The following is a 17752-nucleotide window of genomic DNA, read 5'->3' on the forward strand; positions in this document are numbered from 1 at the left end:
ATTTCGAAAAACTCAGAGGTGCGAACCGGCGTTTGAACTCACGATCCTCTGCTTGAGAGGCCATAGGTCAAACCGATAGGCCACCATGGCGGCTAAAGTTACGACAAAGGTCTGTGATGTACTTTCTCGACCTTATGATAAGGTAGATAGGTAGGTATATTGGTTATTTTTGGCCGTGTGGATATCTTTGTAGTTGACTGTACATAAAACCCAGTTAAAGAATTAACGAGTAATTTATCTATGAACTTACGTTTTGAGATCTCAAAAACTTTAAACCTATTTGGCCTTTAAACGCCCTTATGCCGAATTGCCAGTATTAAGACATTTTTTCTATTCAGTGATTTGTTTGCGAAATATTCAACTTTAAAGTGCAAATTTTCATTAAAATCGAGCGCCCCCCCCCCCCTCTAAAATCTAAACCGGTGGGTGGAAAAATTTGAAAAAATTCAGGATGGTAGTATATCAAACTTTCAAAGAAAACTATAGCGGTCAAGTTTGCTTGAGAATTATTAGTAGTTTATTTATGAGTAAATAGCAGCCTAAGGTATAAAATATACCTAAACTTGGAAGATTCCGTATAAAATACGAAATCCTTAGAAAAATATTACTTAATTTTTTCGTAATGGCTACGTAACCATATTTTGGGCGTGTCCGACACGCTCTTGGCCGGTTTTTAGGGTTCCGGAGCCAAAATAGCAAAAACGGAACCCTTATAGTTTCGCCATGTATGTCTGTCTGTCTGTCTGTCCTTCCGCGGCTTTGCTCAGGGGCTATCAATGCTAGAAAGCTGTAAAATTTTGCTCAGATATATAGGTAAACTATGCCGACAAAATGGTACAATTAAAAGTTAAAAAAAATTTTTTTTAGGGTACACCCCATCTAGACGTAAAGTGGGGGTGATTTTTTTTTCCCATCCAACCCTATAGTGTGGCACATCGTTGGATAGGTCTTTTAAAACCATTAGGGGTTTGCTAAGACGAGTTTTTGATTCAGCGATGTGTTTGCGAAATATTCAACTTTAAAGTGCAAATTTTCATTAAAATCGAGCGCCCCCCCCCCCCTCTAAAATCTAAACCGGTGGGTGGAAAAATTTGAAAAAATTCAGGATGGTAGTATATCAAACTATCAAAGAAAACTATAGCGGTCAAGTTTACTTCAGAATTATTAGTAGTTTATTTATGAGTAAATAGCAGCCTAAGGTATAAAATATACCTAAACTTGGAAGATTCCGTATAAAATACGAAATCCTTAGAAAAATATTACTTAATTTTTTCGTAATGGCTACGGAACCCTATTTTGGGCGTGTCCGACACGCTCTTGGCCGGTTTTTTTACGAAGCTTCGAGGTCCCGGGTTCGATCTCCGGCCGGGGCAGATATATGAACAATACAATACAAATTATTCTTTATTGCACACCATAAATCAGTACAAAAAACTTATAATATAAGTAAACACTTAAGATTCAGGGTAGACAATAGGGGGTTTTTAGTATTTAAGTACTATATATCTACTTATATAAGTATGTTTATCCGTTGCCTAGTACCCATAGTAGGTACAATAATAGTCAATAGAGGTACAAAGCTTTGCTTAGTTTGGGACTAGGTCAATGAGGGCTATCGCGTATGAATTCGCCACTAGAGGCGCTAGTGTAGCGTGAGGTCTCTGAAATGTCAAATCTCATAGTTTTTGGGTGAGGTACGCGGGTTTATTTATAATTAGAATACATTTGTGAATATTTTGCAATATCTGAAATTAATTATGGCAAATATGCGTTCCGGGGCAATGAATGTCTGTGTTTTGAGACAGTTTTGTCTTTCGGAAACCTTTGTCCTCCCTTTTTTCCGAACAAAACGGGGACTATACAACACTGTGGCATGCTCGATATTTTTATGGTACGGTTTTAAGGTGTATTAAATATGATTTTAATCTAAACTTTGTTTTCACGCCCGTAATAACAGACTTTGAAAGCCATACTTAAACCTCACGCAACAGTGCGCCATCTAGTGAGACAAAAAACGATAGCCCTCATTGGTGTGAAATGTCCCATTGTAACGTTGTGTTTTCTTCCATGACTCGAACTGCCCGAAATCCGATTAATCTGGCAATTATTTTAATATATTTTTTTCAGCTGGCAACAGGAGGGAGGATTGTGTTGACGGGGTCATCTCTGATTGGAGCATTTAAGTAAATCATTTTGTAGGGATGTCAGTTCAGGAATTTCTATCATGTTTCAGGGGAAATATAATTAATTTCAGACATTGGTGAAAAACATTTATTTAATTTACAATCAGTCTAATCTGATACAGAATCGAAAGCTAATAACATCTAGTGATAATTTGGCATAGTAAATGTTGTTCCCACAATTGGTGGGATTCGGGGGAAATTCTTAGGGGCTTTTCTTAGTCCAAGCTATGTTCACTCAGGCTTTGAGGAGGGCTGTACTGGAGTCTCCATTGTTTTTGACTTGGGCCTCCATCATGCGTGACCAAGATATCATTTTCCATCGAAGAAGAGACGAGGGTGGCAGCCTCTATTGTGAATTATTGTGGCTTCTTTGGCGCAAACGCAGCCCATTTAAATTGTATTTTTGTGCAGCAAGTGAACTGTAAGTAAATTTGGTTACTGAAATATTGGTTAGATTTGCTTTAGTCCACGCGGCATTATTTCTCATCCATATGGTTAATTTCAGCAAACGATTCCTTGCATGCGGCTGAGGGTGGGAAGACCAGCGTCGAGTTAATCCTGGGCTACAGTTGATTTACTCCGGTAAGAATCATACAGATCATTTTACCTCTTTGCCACATGCTTTTGCCTTTTTGCAAGTGTCTAATCGAAGCAATTTCTTCTTCCTTCCAGCCGGTTAGGGTTTATTAGGTTTATTAAGTTTATTATGATTATCAGGATCATTATGATAATTATTGTTATTTAATTTATCTTAATTTTGCACACATTTTCATCTTTCGTTTACTTACTACAGTAAAGTAATTTGTGGCATGATGATGCCAATGATTTGGGTTTAGACCTTGTCTTTTTGCACCTCCATTTGGGAGCTTAAGGTTTAGATAAACTCTAATTTCCGGGCTAGATATTCAATTCTGTGTTCTGAGAACAAGCCAATTTTCTGTAGCATCATTGCCTTGGCTGTGCCTTCTGCAACTAGCTTTTGCCACGTCTTTTCTTCCGTTGCTGAGACCAGAAGACTGTTTTGCATCCTGTGGGACCCGCGCGGCCAGCTAAGGGTCAGCACATAGAGACGACGCCCCAGAGCATCGCGCTTGTCTCACTCCAGTGGTCATCCTTCGGCTGCCGGACTGGTGTCACAGAGAGGTAGCTTCTGGCCAGGTCTGTAAAACATTTATAAATATGAATTAGGGAAGTATGATTTAAATTCAGTAGTTGAAAATTGAAATTGATGGCAAGTTTTGATTTCCTTAGGGACTAACACCATTAAGCTTAAATAAATTGTGAAACTAGCATATAAGAACCGCCTTCTGCATCACACCCGCTTGCGGCTGAGCTAAAACTATATTTGTAAATTGTCTGGTAATCTACTACAAGTGGTTTCACATATTTATATTACTTTACGCTGTATAGAGTCAAAAGAGCAATAAAGATTGTGTTTACATACTAACATTTTTCCTTTACATCCTTTAGATAGAGCCCTAATTATTCAGAGCACGCCTCCAGACAATATTTAAGCATTTTCAGTGTAGCAACAGCTACTTTCAGTTTTATTCTGTCTTTCCGCATTGCCCCTTGGCTGTTACCCACACCGGGCTTGTTTTCAGTACGGCACAAGGTGGCAATTGGCGCCCAACCGTTAATTTTGCGTTATTTTGAGTGCTTTGAGTAATTTTGGCTAATTTTTTTTGTGTAGAAATCAACTGCCATCAATTTTCAATAATTAAGATTCAGTTTGTCAGGTTGAAACCAAATATTACCTTTGAATGTAGAAGTCTAGCACATTTATGCCTTATTTCATAAAAATTTCACTGTTGTAGTTATTGTTTTCACTATTTTCACCACAAATTGATATTTATTAACATTTTTAAAGTAAAAGTAACCTATAAACTTTGTGAAAGCGAACAAACTTTCTTTGACAGTTATAAAGTGTCACTTCATAGCATAGCTTTCTATACTATACATACAGCTATATTTCAGATTATCTATGAAAGGAAACTTAGGTTTGTTCAACAAACTTCATTTTTTTTTAATGGTGAAAAACCCACTTTGGGAAACAAAATCATTGTGAAATATTGAATATTAAATTATAATATCATTTATGCTACAACATTATGACAAAATTATGACCTAGAATTATAAATTATGTGTGCATAGTGCTTAGACAGTTTGTAAATTATCTAACTGCATTTCATACCTAATAGCAGTGTATATAAACTACTACCTTTTATTTATAGCAGCATTTAATTTACTGCCATTTATTAATTACTGCCATTTTATGCAATTTAATTGTGTTTATTGCTACATTTGTGCCAGCAAATTGTGTTATTAATAAGAATTTGGGGAATGAAACATCATTCATAAATTTTGCTATAAAACTTTAATAAAAACTTATATTTTGTAAAATAACAAACATAAAACAATTTTATTGTTGAAACAAATTAAACAATAGTAATTAAAGTTTGTAAGCCATTAATTTCAATTCAATTTAGTACACAAACATCACTAAAATATGGAAAGAGTTATACAATTTTATTCACTTTTGAAAGATGAGTTGATTTATGAAGTTAAAATTAGGTCAGAAACGCCACTTAGTACTGTTGATGGTTTGAGAAAGCAACTTAAGAAGTTATTTGTTGAATGTCCTTCGGAGGCTATATTGGAAACTGACTTTGCTATTGATTCCGAGCTAAAAACAATTTCTGACAAGTTGATTGAACTGAGGTCATGTGTTGACAGGTATTCATCAACATCTGATAGGTACTCATTAAATAGGTCAAAGGCACTGGGTTATCATTTATATCATCGCTTGTTTAGAATAGATGTTGACTTGGATGTCGCTAAGCTTAGAGTTAAATCAGACCTTTCATCAGACTTAGAGTCACTGTTGGCTATTGTTGAAACTCCAATAACATCTCCAGGTACAAATGAGGACAACCAGATGTTTTCTTCACATTCACAACAACAATCACAACAATCACAGCAACAATTTGAGTGTTCCGGCGATAAGAATGTTTCAAAATGGGGTGTTAAATTCAATGGCATCACGGACGTCAGGTCATTCTTAGAACGCATAGGTGAACTTCAGTTGGCTTTTGGTGTTTCAGATTGTAAGTTATTCAACTCAGCGGCACAATTGTTTGTTGATAAGGCACTATTTTGGTTTAGAGGCATAAGGCAGGAAGTTTCAACCTGGAACGAATTAAAAGAGTTATTATTGAGGGAATTTGATCCAATTGATTATGATTATAGGTTATTAAGTGAAATTCAGTCTAGAACACAGGGAGTGGACGAACCTATTCACATTTATTTTGCGGTTATGTCTTGCTTATTTTCACGTCGTAAGGTACCGCTTTCTGAGGAAGCCAAGCTAGAAATATTGCTGCATAATATTAGGCCCAGCTTTTCACAACAGCTAGCGTTGGTTAACATTACCTCAGTAGCGGAACTGAAAGAAAATTGTCGTAAGGTAGAAGCAGCGCGTCAACGAGCTGAAATGTTTTCGGAACCTTCCGCGAGGTCATCCTCGAACCTACTTGGTAGTGAGTTTTTGTATAAAGGCAAAGCCAAGCCCATAAATTCAGTTTCTGTTCCCACTGCCAAGAGTTCCGAAAGTAAATCGCAGTCATGTTTTGCTTGTGCGCAGCGTACGAACGTTTCTGTCAATGTTCCCAAACAATCGAATGTTCCATCCACGCATTCGCGGGAACCCATTTGTTATAAATGCGGCAAAACACGGCATAATTTTAGGTATTGTAAGGCAAAACCAAATTCCGACAAACAAATCAGATGTTTTGGCTGTGGTATGTCAAATGTCAAAATAGCTACTTGTCCAAATTGTAGTATTGGTAATAACGCTAAAAAGGCTGGTTCACACTCTCAGACAAAAAACTGATAGACCAGAATCGTAGTAAAAAACATGTTAATAGTAAATCTATTTCAAAATTTTGTAATTATAATTCGATCGCTACGGTTCTGTTTGCACCAAATAAAGATGATGTTCGGCCATATTTAAAATTTAGAGTAAATAGTTTTGAAATTTTCGGATTACTCGATAGTGGAGCGTCAATTTCGATTTTAGGTAACAACGCTCATCTCGATTTTGTGAAATTTGGTTTTAGCATACAAAATACACAACCAACATCGTGTCATGTTGCAACTGGCGTGCAGGTCGAAACAATTGGGTACATTTTTGTTCCGGTAACATTTAATAATGTAACACATGTTATTAAATTTTTTGTCATACCCACTATTGTTTCAGACGTCATTTTAGGTGTAGATTTTTGGAAATGTTTTAATTTAGCGCCAGAAATATTCGACAACATTGACTACATTGTGACACCACAGACTTACTTTAGGAACTGTGGTATTAATTCAGAACCTGTACATACAATTCAGTCATACGATCATTTGACTACGGCACAACGTGAACTAGCAGACGCAGTAGTGAGGAAATTTAGGGACATTTCTTTTGAAGAAAAAGGGCTAGGTAGAACCAGTTTAGCTGAGCATATTATCGACACTAGTGATGCGCCACCGGTAAAAGTGAAACAATACCCACTATCACCGGAAAAACGAGCAGCTTTAAGTGCCGAGCTCGATAGGATGCTTCAGTTGGACGTAGTTACCCCTTGCGAAAGTCCATGGAATAACCCTGCGTTATTAGTGCGTAAGTCAAACGGTGACTGGCGTTTTTGTTTAGATTGTAGGAAATTAAATTCGGTCACGAAGGGGGACTCGTATTCTATTCCGTATATTCCACAGATTTTGGACAGTTTAAAAGAAGCGAGGTACCTGACGTCGATCGATTTAAGTTCCTCATTCTGGCAGATACCGTTAGCAGAAAGTTCACAGGAAAAGACTAGTTTTTCCGTACCGGGTCGCGGACTTTTTAAATTTAAAGTCATGCCTTTTGGGTTATGCGGAGCACCTGCAAGACAGCAGCGGCTCATGGATAGGTTGATCGATCACAACATTACGAGTGACATCGAAACCGGTTTAGCCTTCTGTTACATTGATGACATTGTGATCTGTTCATCAGATTTTCAGACCCATTTGGTACTTTTGAATAGAGTTTTGGAAAAATTGAAAATTGCAAATTTGACAATTAACTTTGCGAAGTCCAAGTTCTTCAGAAACTCCTTGAAGTATCTTGGATATGTCGTGGATGAGTTCGGGTTGCGTACTGATCCCGAAAAAGTCGCGGCAATTTTGAATTTTCCCATTCCGACCACTTCTCGGGAAGTCAAGGTATTTTTAGGGACGTGCTCGTGGTACCGTCGATTTATTCGAAACTTTTCGACTATAGCCGCCCCTTTAAATAAGCTTACGGCGAAAGGGAAGAATGTTCCTGCCTTTCGGTGGTCTGAAGAAGCAGAACAAGCCTTCAATTCATTGAAGAATGCATTGGTGTCGGCACCTATTTTGGCAGTGCCAGATTTTGATAAGCCTTTCGTTGTGCACTGCGATGCTTCTTCATATGGATTGGGTGGCATGCTTAGTCAGACTATCGATGGACACGAGCATCCTATCGCTTACGTCAGTCGTTCTTTAAATAAAAACGAACGTAATTACAGCGCGACCGAGAGGGAGGCTTTAGCCGTTTTGTTTTCCGTCGAGAAATTTCAGGCATATTTGGGCTCGCGTCATTTTAAGGTCATAACTGACCACGCGTCACTTAAGTGGTTCATGAACCTGGAGAACCCGTCAGGCCGTTTAGCGCGTTGGGGGTGCAGACTGTCTCAATATAATTTTGAAATTGAGCACAGGAAAGGCACCGACAACGTAGTACCTGACGCGTTGTCTAGGCTCATGAAGGTTGACGCTATTAACGCGACGAGCTCTAATGACGTTGTGAACGACCCGTGGTACGAGAACATTCTGAACGGTTGTAGGTCATTTCCTGCGAACTTTCCGAATTTTTGTATTAAGGACGGCTTATTACTTAGATTATGTAAGAGTAAATACAATTTACTTAGTGAATTCGACTGGAAGGTGGTAGTGCCGAAGTGCGACCGATTAAAAATTTTGAAGGAAAATCATTGCGAGCCTACAGCCGCGCATTTAGGAGTTTTCAAAACTCATCGGCGGTTGTCTTTGACATATTTTTGGCCTGGCATGCATAAAGATGTCGTGGAATTTGTAAAGGCGTGTGATGTTTGTTCCGCCTACAAGCATTCGCAGAAACGTACTCCAGGGTTGATGGGCCAGCCAAAAGTATGTCATAGACCATTTCAAGTAGTCTCGATAGATTTAGTAGGTCCACTACCGCGCTCTCGGTCGGGTTACACGTTTTTATTTGTAGTGACATGCTGCTTTTCAAAATATACTCTGATGTTTCCATTGCGCCGTGCAACTAGTGCATTAGTTGCCAAACATTTTGAGAACCATGTTATTTTGGCTCATGGGGTTCCTGAAACCGTCATAACTGACAACGGGGTCCAGTTTACGGGTTCAGAATTTAGGCAACTTTTGAAAAAGTACAGTGTCCCAAAAGTACATTTTGGCCCACGCTTTACGGCTCAAGTTAATTTGGTAGAGAGGTACAACAAAGTTATTATGACTGCAGTAGCTTCTTACGTAGAAGAAAACCACCGCTCCTGGGACGAGCACCTGCACCGTATTCAGTTTGCCATAAACAGTGCAGTAAACGAGTCCACGGGGTTTTCTCCATTTTTCTTAGTACACGCTAGAGAACCAGTCATAAATGGGTCATTCTACCGAGACACTGATCAAGAGTATAGCGTTAGCGTTCCACGGGAGGAATATGCCGGGGAATTTGGCTGTTTAAAGACAATTTTTGAGCAGGTTAGGTCTCATCTTTTGAAAGCGCATAGCACTAACTCTAAGTACTATAATTTAAGACGTCGTTCAGCTAAATTTTCAGAAGGGGACGTAGTTTGGAAACGTTCTTACGTACAAAGTGACGCACAAAAATTTAAGATGGCAAAACTCGCGCCAAAGTACGTAAAATGTAAAGTTAAGAAAGTGTTGTCTCCCTTAGTTTATGAATTGGAGAGGATGGATGGTCATCCTATTGGTTCTTGGCACATTAAAGACCTGAAGGCGTAAAAAACGTTTCCACTCAGCTAGTGAACAGTGGACGCGCGGCCCGCATTACGTTTTTTGATCGCCGCGCCGCCATTGTTGACTACGCAAGAGTAGACGTCACAGTAGCGGAGATGGTTCGAGCGGTGGACGCACGGCCGTTTGCTCCGGCTGGCTGCCGTGCTGCCATGGTTCGAAACACTGACGTTACTTGGATCACTTCCTTAAGATAAGAGCTTAGCATTTGAGTGTTAAATATTACATTATATTTAATCACAAACTGTAAGTTGTGGTGCACAGTCATAACTGTCGCACTACTACTGTAAGCGTGATGTATGATAGAGTATTTAGGTAGATATTGATGGATTCTTAGGGCGGCTCTATCTTAACTCAATATCATCAAGAGTAGTCTTTAATATGTGTACAAGCAAAGTTATGAATACCTTTGGTACCTTGGGTACCTCACCAAGTTATAATAGTTATGTCACTCCGTGTTTCGCATTCAACTTATCGGGTTTCCGTGAATGTGTGGATGCGATGTTTTGTTGCACGGTGATTATTTTGTTTTGGTATCTCGAGCCCGGGCGAGATAGATTTCGTTTCCTCAACAGAAGGTTGCGGATATTTTGGTTTAGTAATTCCTTGGAGACAATGTATTTGTATCCAAGATGTTTAGGTAATCTTGGTGAAGGGTTTTGTTCATATTTCGTAAAGATATTTTTTCCGAGATGTCTAGGTAAAGATATTTCGATACAAAGGTCTTGTTTATATTTCGTTAGGTTTTGATAGTGGTTATGAATTTTGTGTTAGGTTTCGCCCGGACAAGAAGAGACTATATTGAGGAATGCTGAACATCGGTCCTGGCTGTTGGTAATTAGCCTCTTCAGCACAACATTGCCGTTGTGCTGGAGAAGCTAATGGTTTGGTTCACGAATAAGAAAGGTTGCATTTTGGTTATTTTGTTTTTTTAGTATGATACAAAGGTTTTTGGTATATAACTCTACTGATCCATATTCTTGGATGTTATATACATTTTTGTCCTTTAAAATAGATTCAGTAAGCACAATCATAGTCTTATTTTTTATAGGTATTCCTTTAAACATTTGAGTTATGTTCTATAGCTACGCAGGTTGTTCGGACCGTGGGTTGGTTCTTGCATGGGAGATTTCGTTGAACTCCTAGGTTGTAGAGCAGAGCGCTGAGGGCAGCGTACGGTTCACCTACGTTGAACCTTAAGTGGGGAAGGGGGGTATTGTAACGTTGTGTTTTCTTCCATGACTCGAACTGCCCGAAATCCGATTAATCTGGCAATTATTTTAATATATTTTTTTCAGCTGGCAACAGGAAGGAGGATTGTGTTGACGGGGTCATCTCTGATTGGAGCATTTAAGTAAATCATTTTGTAGGGATGTCAGTTCAGGAATTTCTATCATGTTTCAGGGGAAATATAATTAATTTCAGACATTGGTGAATAACATTTATTTAATTTACAATCAGTCGAATCTGATACAGAATCGAAAGCTAATAACATCTAGTGATAATTTGGCATAGTAAATGTTGTTCCCACAATTGGTGGGATTCGGGGGAAATTCTTAGGGGCTTTTCTTAGTCCAAGCTATGTTCACTCAGGCTTTGAGGAGGGCTGTACTGGAGTCTCCATTGTTTTTGACTTGGGCCTCCATCATGCGTGACCAAGATATCATTTTCCATCGAAGAAGAGACGAGGGTGGCAGCCTCTATTGTGAATTATTGTGGCTTCTTTGGCGCAAACGCAGCCCATTTAAATTGTATTTTTGTGCAGCAAGTGAACTGTAAGTAAATTTGGTTACTGAAATATTGGTTAGATTTGCTTTAGTCCACGCGGCATTATTTCTCATCCATATGGTTAATTTCAGCAAACGATTCCTTGCATGCGGCTGAGGGTGGGAAGACCAGCGTCGAGTTAATCCTGGGCTACAGTTGATTTACTCCGGTAAGAATCATACAGATCATTTACCTCTTTGCCACATGCTTTTGCCTTTTTGCAAGTGTCTAATCGAAGCAATTTCTTCTTCCTTCCAGCCGGTTAGGGTTATTAAGTTTATTATGATTATCAGGATCATTATGATAATTATTGTTAGGGCTTAATTTAATTTATCTTAAATTTTGCACACTTTCATCTTTCGTTTACTTACTACAGTAAAGTAATTTGTGGCATGATGATGCCAATGATTTGGGTTTAGACCTTGTCTTTTTGCACCTCCATTTGGGAGCTTAAGGTTTAGATAAACTCTAATTTCCGGGCTAGATATTCAATTCTGTGTTCTGAGAACAAGCCAATTTTCTGTAGCATCATTGCCTTGGCTGTGCCTTCTGCAACTAGCTTTTGCCACGTCTTTTCTTCCGTTGCTGAGACCAGAAGACTGTTTTGCATCCTGTGGGACCCGCGCGGCCAGCTAAGGGTCAGCACATAGAGACGACGCCCCAGAGCATCGCGCTTGTCTCACTCCAGTGGTCATCCTTCGGCTGCCGGACTGGTGTCACAGAGAGGTAGCTTCTGGCCAGGTCTGTAAAACATTTATAAATATGATTTAGGGAAGTATGATTTAAATTCAGTAGTTGAAAATTGAAATTGATGGCAAGTTTTGATTTCCTTAGGGACTAACACCATTAAGCTTAAATAAATTGTGAAACTAGCATATAAGAACCGCCTTCTGCATCACACCCGCTTGCGGCTGAGCTAAAACTATATTTGTAAATTGTCTGGTAATCTACTACAAGTGGTTTCACATATTTATATTACTTTACGCTGTATAGAGTCAAAAGAGCAATAAAGATTGTGTTTACATACTAACATTTTTCCTTTACATCCATTAGATAGAGCCCTAATTATTCAGAGCACGCCTCCAGACAATATTTAAGCATTTTCAGTGTAGCAACAGCTACTTTCAGTTTTATTCTGTCTTTCCGCATTGCCCCTTGGCTGTTACCCACACCGGGCTTGTTTTCAGTACGGCACAAGGTGGCACCATGTTATATTTATTTTATTATATTATTATGCCCGTTCAATATATTATGACAATTAATGTTATCCAGAATAAAGGGCACCCCAACAATTGGCCGCCGAGAAAACGTTGCGTGTCACGTTCTCTGACACGCTCGCTCCGTGCATGGCACGCGACGCGACGTTGCCAAACCGGTCATAGCCGCGTATGGTAACCGTTATAGACGCGGTGCCTTGCTGTCACACACAGCCATCTGTCTGTTGCCAGTTCAACGAGACGTGCTTAGTCGTATACACGCTAACATGGAAGACGAAAAATTGATAGAATGTGTCCGTAAATACGAGTTTTTATATAACCTGCAACACCCAAAATATATGGATAGTGTGAAAAAAGAAATGGCTTGGAAAGAAATTTCGGGGCAGCTAAGACAACCGGGTATGTTTGTTACATGATTATTTATTTGAATACTTACCTAACTTAAAGTAGTTATCCAGTCCAATTGGTTTTGAGTCAATTGCAAGAAATCTAAAAATTGATCGCGTGCCTAGAGGCTGGAACTGTACTTATTTATATTACCTTCTAGGTTATTTATTAAACTCAACAAACATTCGTCATCTCGGCCCATGTAGGTAGGTATATACGTAACGTCTCTCTACAGGGTACAGGTCTCCATTCAGAATGAGAGGGCTTGGGGTGTAGTTCCCACGCGGGCCCATTGCTGATTGGGAACTTCACACACTACTTACATTAAATTTCTTCGTCGGTGTGTTTATTCACGATGTTTTCTTTCACCGTAAAGCTCATGTTCATTTTTAGTTAAGTACTTGATTGCATTATTTTTAATACTTACCTACTTTTATTATTTCAAAAAATGTTCGTGCGTTTGTTTAGCTTATAATCAGTAATTCTACCTTGATCCCTAACTATGTAGGTACTTAGGTACCTACAGACTGACCAACTTATCTGTGAATCGAAAAAGTATTAATGTCGTTTGCTAAGGTGTGGTATTGCTTGGTCAAATTCACAGATAAGTTGGTCAGTCTGTACCTTCGTACACTAGTAATTTTTAATAGTCAGCAGTACTCTTAGTGTAAGTTTTCGGTTACAACATACGTCTCGATCGCGTTCGCGTTAAAATCTCAATTTATATGGAAACACGAACAGCGCCTCTAGCGGAACGTTTGCGATGTTCGTGTTTCCATACAAATTGAGATTTTAACGCGAACGCGATCGAGACGTATTTTGTAACCGAAAACTTACACTAAGGGCACAGGGCTACTACTAAACTCGAAACTCGAAGTTCGAATCGTGCGGTCCCTCTGACACATACTATTTGATACGAGAGCGAGAGGGACGGTACGATACGAACTTCAAGTTTCGTAGTAGCCCTGCAGTTGCGCTTTGCCATTTTTAGAAAAAAAAACTGAGCAAAACGGCCAGTATTAGAAGGCTATGATTTTATTGATCACCTAATAAATGCGTTTTCGGCGACCTAATAAATAACAATATATTTGTTCCTAAAATAGTAGATCTGTCACCTAAATTGAATCACCAAATAATATAGAAATGGCTTCCTAAAAATTAATTATAATCACTGGAAAATAATAATTGATCATCAAATAATTGAACTGAAATTTGACGATAATGATATACAATTAATGAAATAATAATAATAATATCTTCTCACAAATTACACCAATTGACCCAGCTCCAAACTAATCTACATCATTTTGAAATTTACCACGAACTTTACGGTGAAGGAAAACATCGTGAGGAAACCTACACAAACCTACGAAGCAATTTAACGTTGTGTGTGAAGTTCCCAATCCGCACTGGGCCCACGTGGGACTGCTGCTCTGAGAGAAGGCCTGTGCCCTGCAGTGGGACGTATACTCATAGGCTGATACAAGTATTAGCAAAAAATGTTCGGTTCTGGCACTTCGCCGGCCGCTGCCGTGGCACGCTCGCTTCGCTCGCTCGGCTCGCGCACTGAGGGTCGCAGTTCTACCTAACACTCCGCCACGCTTCGCTCGTCGTCGTACCTAACCAGACCTGCCTTAGTAGAATAGGTAGAAGCATCGAATTAAGAACTGATCTATTTATTAGGTGACAGATCTATTGAAAGAGATCTAATGAAATGATAATGATTATGATTATGACATGTATTGATTGTGATTTTTAATTTTAATTTTTAACTGTAAATTGTATGGGTTTAAAAAAATGCCTAAATAAAAAAAAAATATTATTATTATTTTGGTGATCGAATTTTGATGATCGAACTATAATTTAGGATACAGGTTTACATTAATCTGATGACTCATACTTAGAGACAGATTTGATTAATTTGATGACCAATATATTTCTTAGGGATAGATATAATAATTAGGGTATCGCAGTTTAGTGGCAAATCTGAATTTAAGTGACAGAAAATATAGTTCCCGAATTAAAATATCTATAGTAACTACGCTACCTAACCTACCTGTTGTCACCTCGCTACAACTTTTAATCGGCGTATGCCAGGCGTATGCAATCGTAGCATATAGACTGGACACAATAAAAAAGGGATTTAAAAACAACCCGATTAAAACTGCATAGTGTCGGTAATCGACTAATCGAATAAACTCACGATTTTTGAGCAAACCACGGACAGCAGTGGGACGTATATAGGCTGGGATTATGATGAAGACAGGTTCATTAGAGAAAATTTTTTTGCTAGTGTCTTAATGTCAGTATTTAATAGTTATTCGGTAAAAAAAACTAGAAAAATTAATTATTATTTTACAGCTACAGCTTGTAAACAAAGGTGGCAAGGGCTAAGGGATGCATATAGAAGATCATTAAATAAGAAAAAAAGCAAAAGTGGACAGGCAGCAAAATATGTTAAGAAATGGAAGTACGAAGATGAAATGTCGTTTGTAGCTTCGTATTTTGTCGAAAGAAAAACTTATGACTCCGTTGAACCGCCAAGCGACGATGATGAAGAGTCTCAGAATCATGGTGCAGCAACTGAAGACCAGAATCTTAACTCGGACTATGAAATCAACAGTACTGATGCTGTGGATGTTGCTGTTTCTAACATTCCTACGGAAGTTGAAATTCAGTACGAAGATGATACTATAGTCCGTAATACATCCTCACAACCGCAACACGTTGAAGCAAAAAAAGCAAAAATATTTAAGAAGTCTAAATTTCCTGCACAGTCAGCATCCGCTGGGTTGATGTCCAGGTTTTTAGACACGCAAAGTATTATTCCACAACAATGTGAGCATGATGAAATAGATCGTTTCTTTCTGAATATATCTGAAACAGTAAAACAATTTTCACCTTACCAACAAGCAATCGCAAAAAACAAAATATTCAATATAGTTTCCGAAATGGAGTTACAGCAACTCGCTCCACCTAACTTTACTACAACTTCACCTCAATATGCATACGCATCTCCGGCATCAACTTCTTCAGGCGCTCGAGCAACTGCTACGCCCATGTCTACTTCTGAGTGGAATATTCCTGTTAAAGATTTAAAGACCGAATACATTTAGGTTGTTAGTTGCCTTATTATCTATCTAACACCTTCGCAATCACTAATGTTTTCGCCCCTTCTTTTTCTCACACGATGTATGACGATGGTAGAAACAGATGGTGAATATGATAGCGAGCGCTATTGAGGTAGACAATATGAAGGGTCCACGGAAAGAACGTGTCTAGTCACCTAAGCAACCTTTTGAGTTATAGCGGTTTGAAAGTTAGTTATCACGAACAATTACTATGGTTACCATTTATTTGAAAGATAAAAAAAAAATTATATTGTTTTCAGATTATTTAATTCAATGGTAAGTCATAGTACTTTGTGAGCTCTACATTTTGAGATTAAAATCTCAATTTTAAAAAAAGGTGACTAGTCATGTTCTTTCCGTGGACCCTTCATATATTATATACGGCCACGGGATGCATTTTCTACGTCCTTAAAAGCAATTATTAATATGTTCCTTAGATAAGAAAATGAAAATAATAAATTAAGCAATTACTTTAAGATTGTTTCACCGTTTTCATAAATGTAGGTCGTACTTACAAGGTGTTAATTAAATAACTGAAAACCTCATATACCCCAAGTTTTTATTTTATTTTAAGATAGTTTAATATTTTTGTATACAAATATATCTCATGGGATATTTTGTATGTAATTCTACTTGACTTGTAAAGGTATGTATCTACCTACCTAGCTGTGTCTAAGAAACTAGTGGTCCTGCGTTCAAATTCGATCCCAGTGAGGACATTATTTATTTGTGTTAGAGTTTTTAATTAATGTCTTCCTAGATGATAGATAAATATACTCAGCGGCACAAAATTTGGCCCACTCTACATACAAAATTACCTATTACTAACTACTTATGCAAATTTGAGGGCCAGATTTTTTGCCGCTCAGTATATCCCAGAGGTAAAGTAAGTATTCAGAATTTGATTTCAATGGTTTTGCCCTTTCTAACAAAACTGAGCATCGCATCTCGCATAATCTCTTTTTTTTTTTTTATTCCACTGGATGGCAAACGAGCAAGTGGATCTCCTGATGGTAAGAGATCACCACCGCCCATAAACATCTGCAACACCAGGGGTATTGCAGATGCGTTGCCAACCTAGAGGCCTAAGATGGGATACCTCAAGTGCCAGTAATTTCACCGGCTATCTTACTCTCCACGCCGAAACACAACAGTGCAAGCACTGCTGCTTCACGGCAGGATTAGCGAGCAAGATAGTGGTAGCAATCCGGGCGGACCTTGCACATGGTCCTACCACCTGCAAATCTACGTTGCTCTAGGTAGTTAGTGTTTGGTATTTTAATATTAAAAGCTCACGTATAAATAAAAACACTTCTATTAAATATGCTCATTTAATAACACTTATTTCAAAACTACTTATTTACAAACACCATTATTTACAAAATACCTACCTACGAAGCTTAGTGGCATCCAGCTACTTGACCGACAAATCAAAATGCCTGCCCTTGTGCGGACTCCGCGGAGTATAAAGTACCTAATGCTCGTTGTGACAAATTGGTTTTGAGCGAAAAGGCGCTAAACCCTCACTATTATTTTTAACTGCTTGGAACGGTGTCATGAGTTTTCTTCGCAGCCCAGCCTCAGCCGATGGTCCGTTTCTATCATATACTATATAGTCTTCGCGCGACCTCACAAATGGAAATTAAATGTCGTAAAATCAGGGTATCTAGCAGGCCACTGGACTGGTGCTCCACGGCCGGTCAAACGCCGGCCGTACTCATCGAAGTGTCTCCTGACGTTAAGTTGGTAATGAGCTGGCGCACCGTCGTGCTGGTAGTACATGTGCCTTGCTCTCTCCAATGGAACGTCATTGTCTTCTCGCCCCTGAAAAACAATTTTGGAAGAGTACCTATCCCTAAGAAAGTTCTAATAAGTATCATCATTTAGCCGTAGCAAAAGCACCGGCCCCAGAACGTAAGGTCTATTATTCCCGCCCAAACATTCAAAGAAAACCGTTGTTGGAACCACTGACATTAATTAACGTTGC

The 17752-nt window shown here is 38.7% G+C and overlaps 1 protein-coding gene and 1 long non-coding RNA gene across 2 annotated transcripts; one reads left to right on the forward strand and one right to left on the reverse strand.

The window, feature by feature from the left end:
- Window positions 1-2951: 2951 nt before the first annotated feature.
- LOC141437761 (uncharacterized) lies at window positions 2952-8622 on the reverse strand. The gene is made up of 3 exons (XR_012452418.1): window positions 8537-8622; window positions 3941-8229; window positions 2952-3343 (listed from the first exon to the last, which is right to left on the reverse strand). It is a non-coding gene; the product is annotated as an uncharacterized lncRNA (long non-coding RNA).
- Window positions 8623-12353: 3731 nt separating this feature from the next.
- LOC141438172 (uncharacterized) lies at window positions 12354-16300 on the forward strand. Its single transcript, XM_074101904.1, has 2 exons — window positions 12354-12646; window positions 14996-16300. The coding sequence occupies exons 1-2, from the start codon at window positions 12514-12516 to the stop codon at window positions 15748-15750; spliced, it is 888 nt and encodes a 295-aa protein (XP_073958005.1). The 5' UTR covers window positions 12354-12513; the 3' UTR covers window positions 15751-16300.
- Window positions 16301-17752: the final 1452 nt, after the last annotated feature.

Source organism: Choristoneura fumiferana, chromosome 18 (genome assembly GCF_025370935.1).
Source record: "Choristoneura fumiferana chromosome 18, NRCan_CFum_1, whole genome shotgun sequence".
Classification (NCBI taxonomy): Eukaryota; Metazoa; Arthropoda; class Insecta; order Lepidoptera; family Tortricidae; genus Choristoneura; species Choristoneura fumiferana.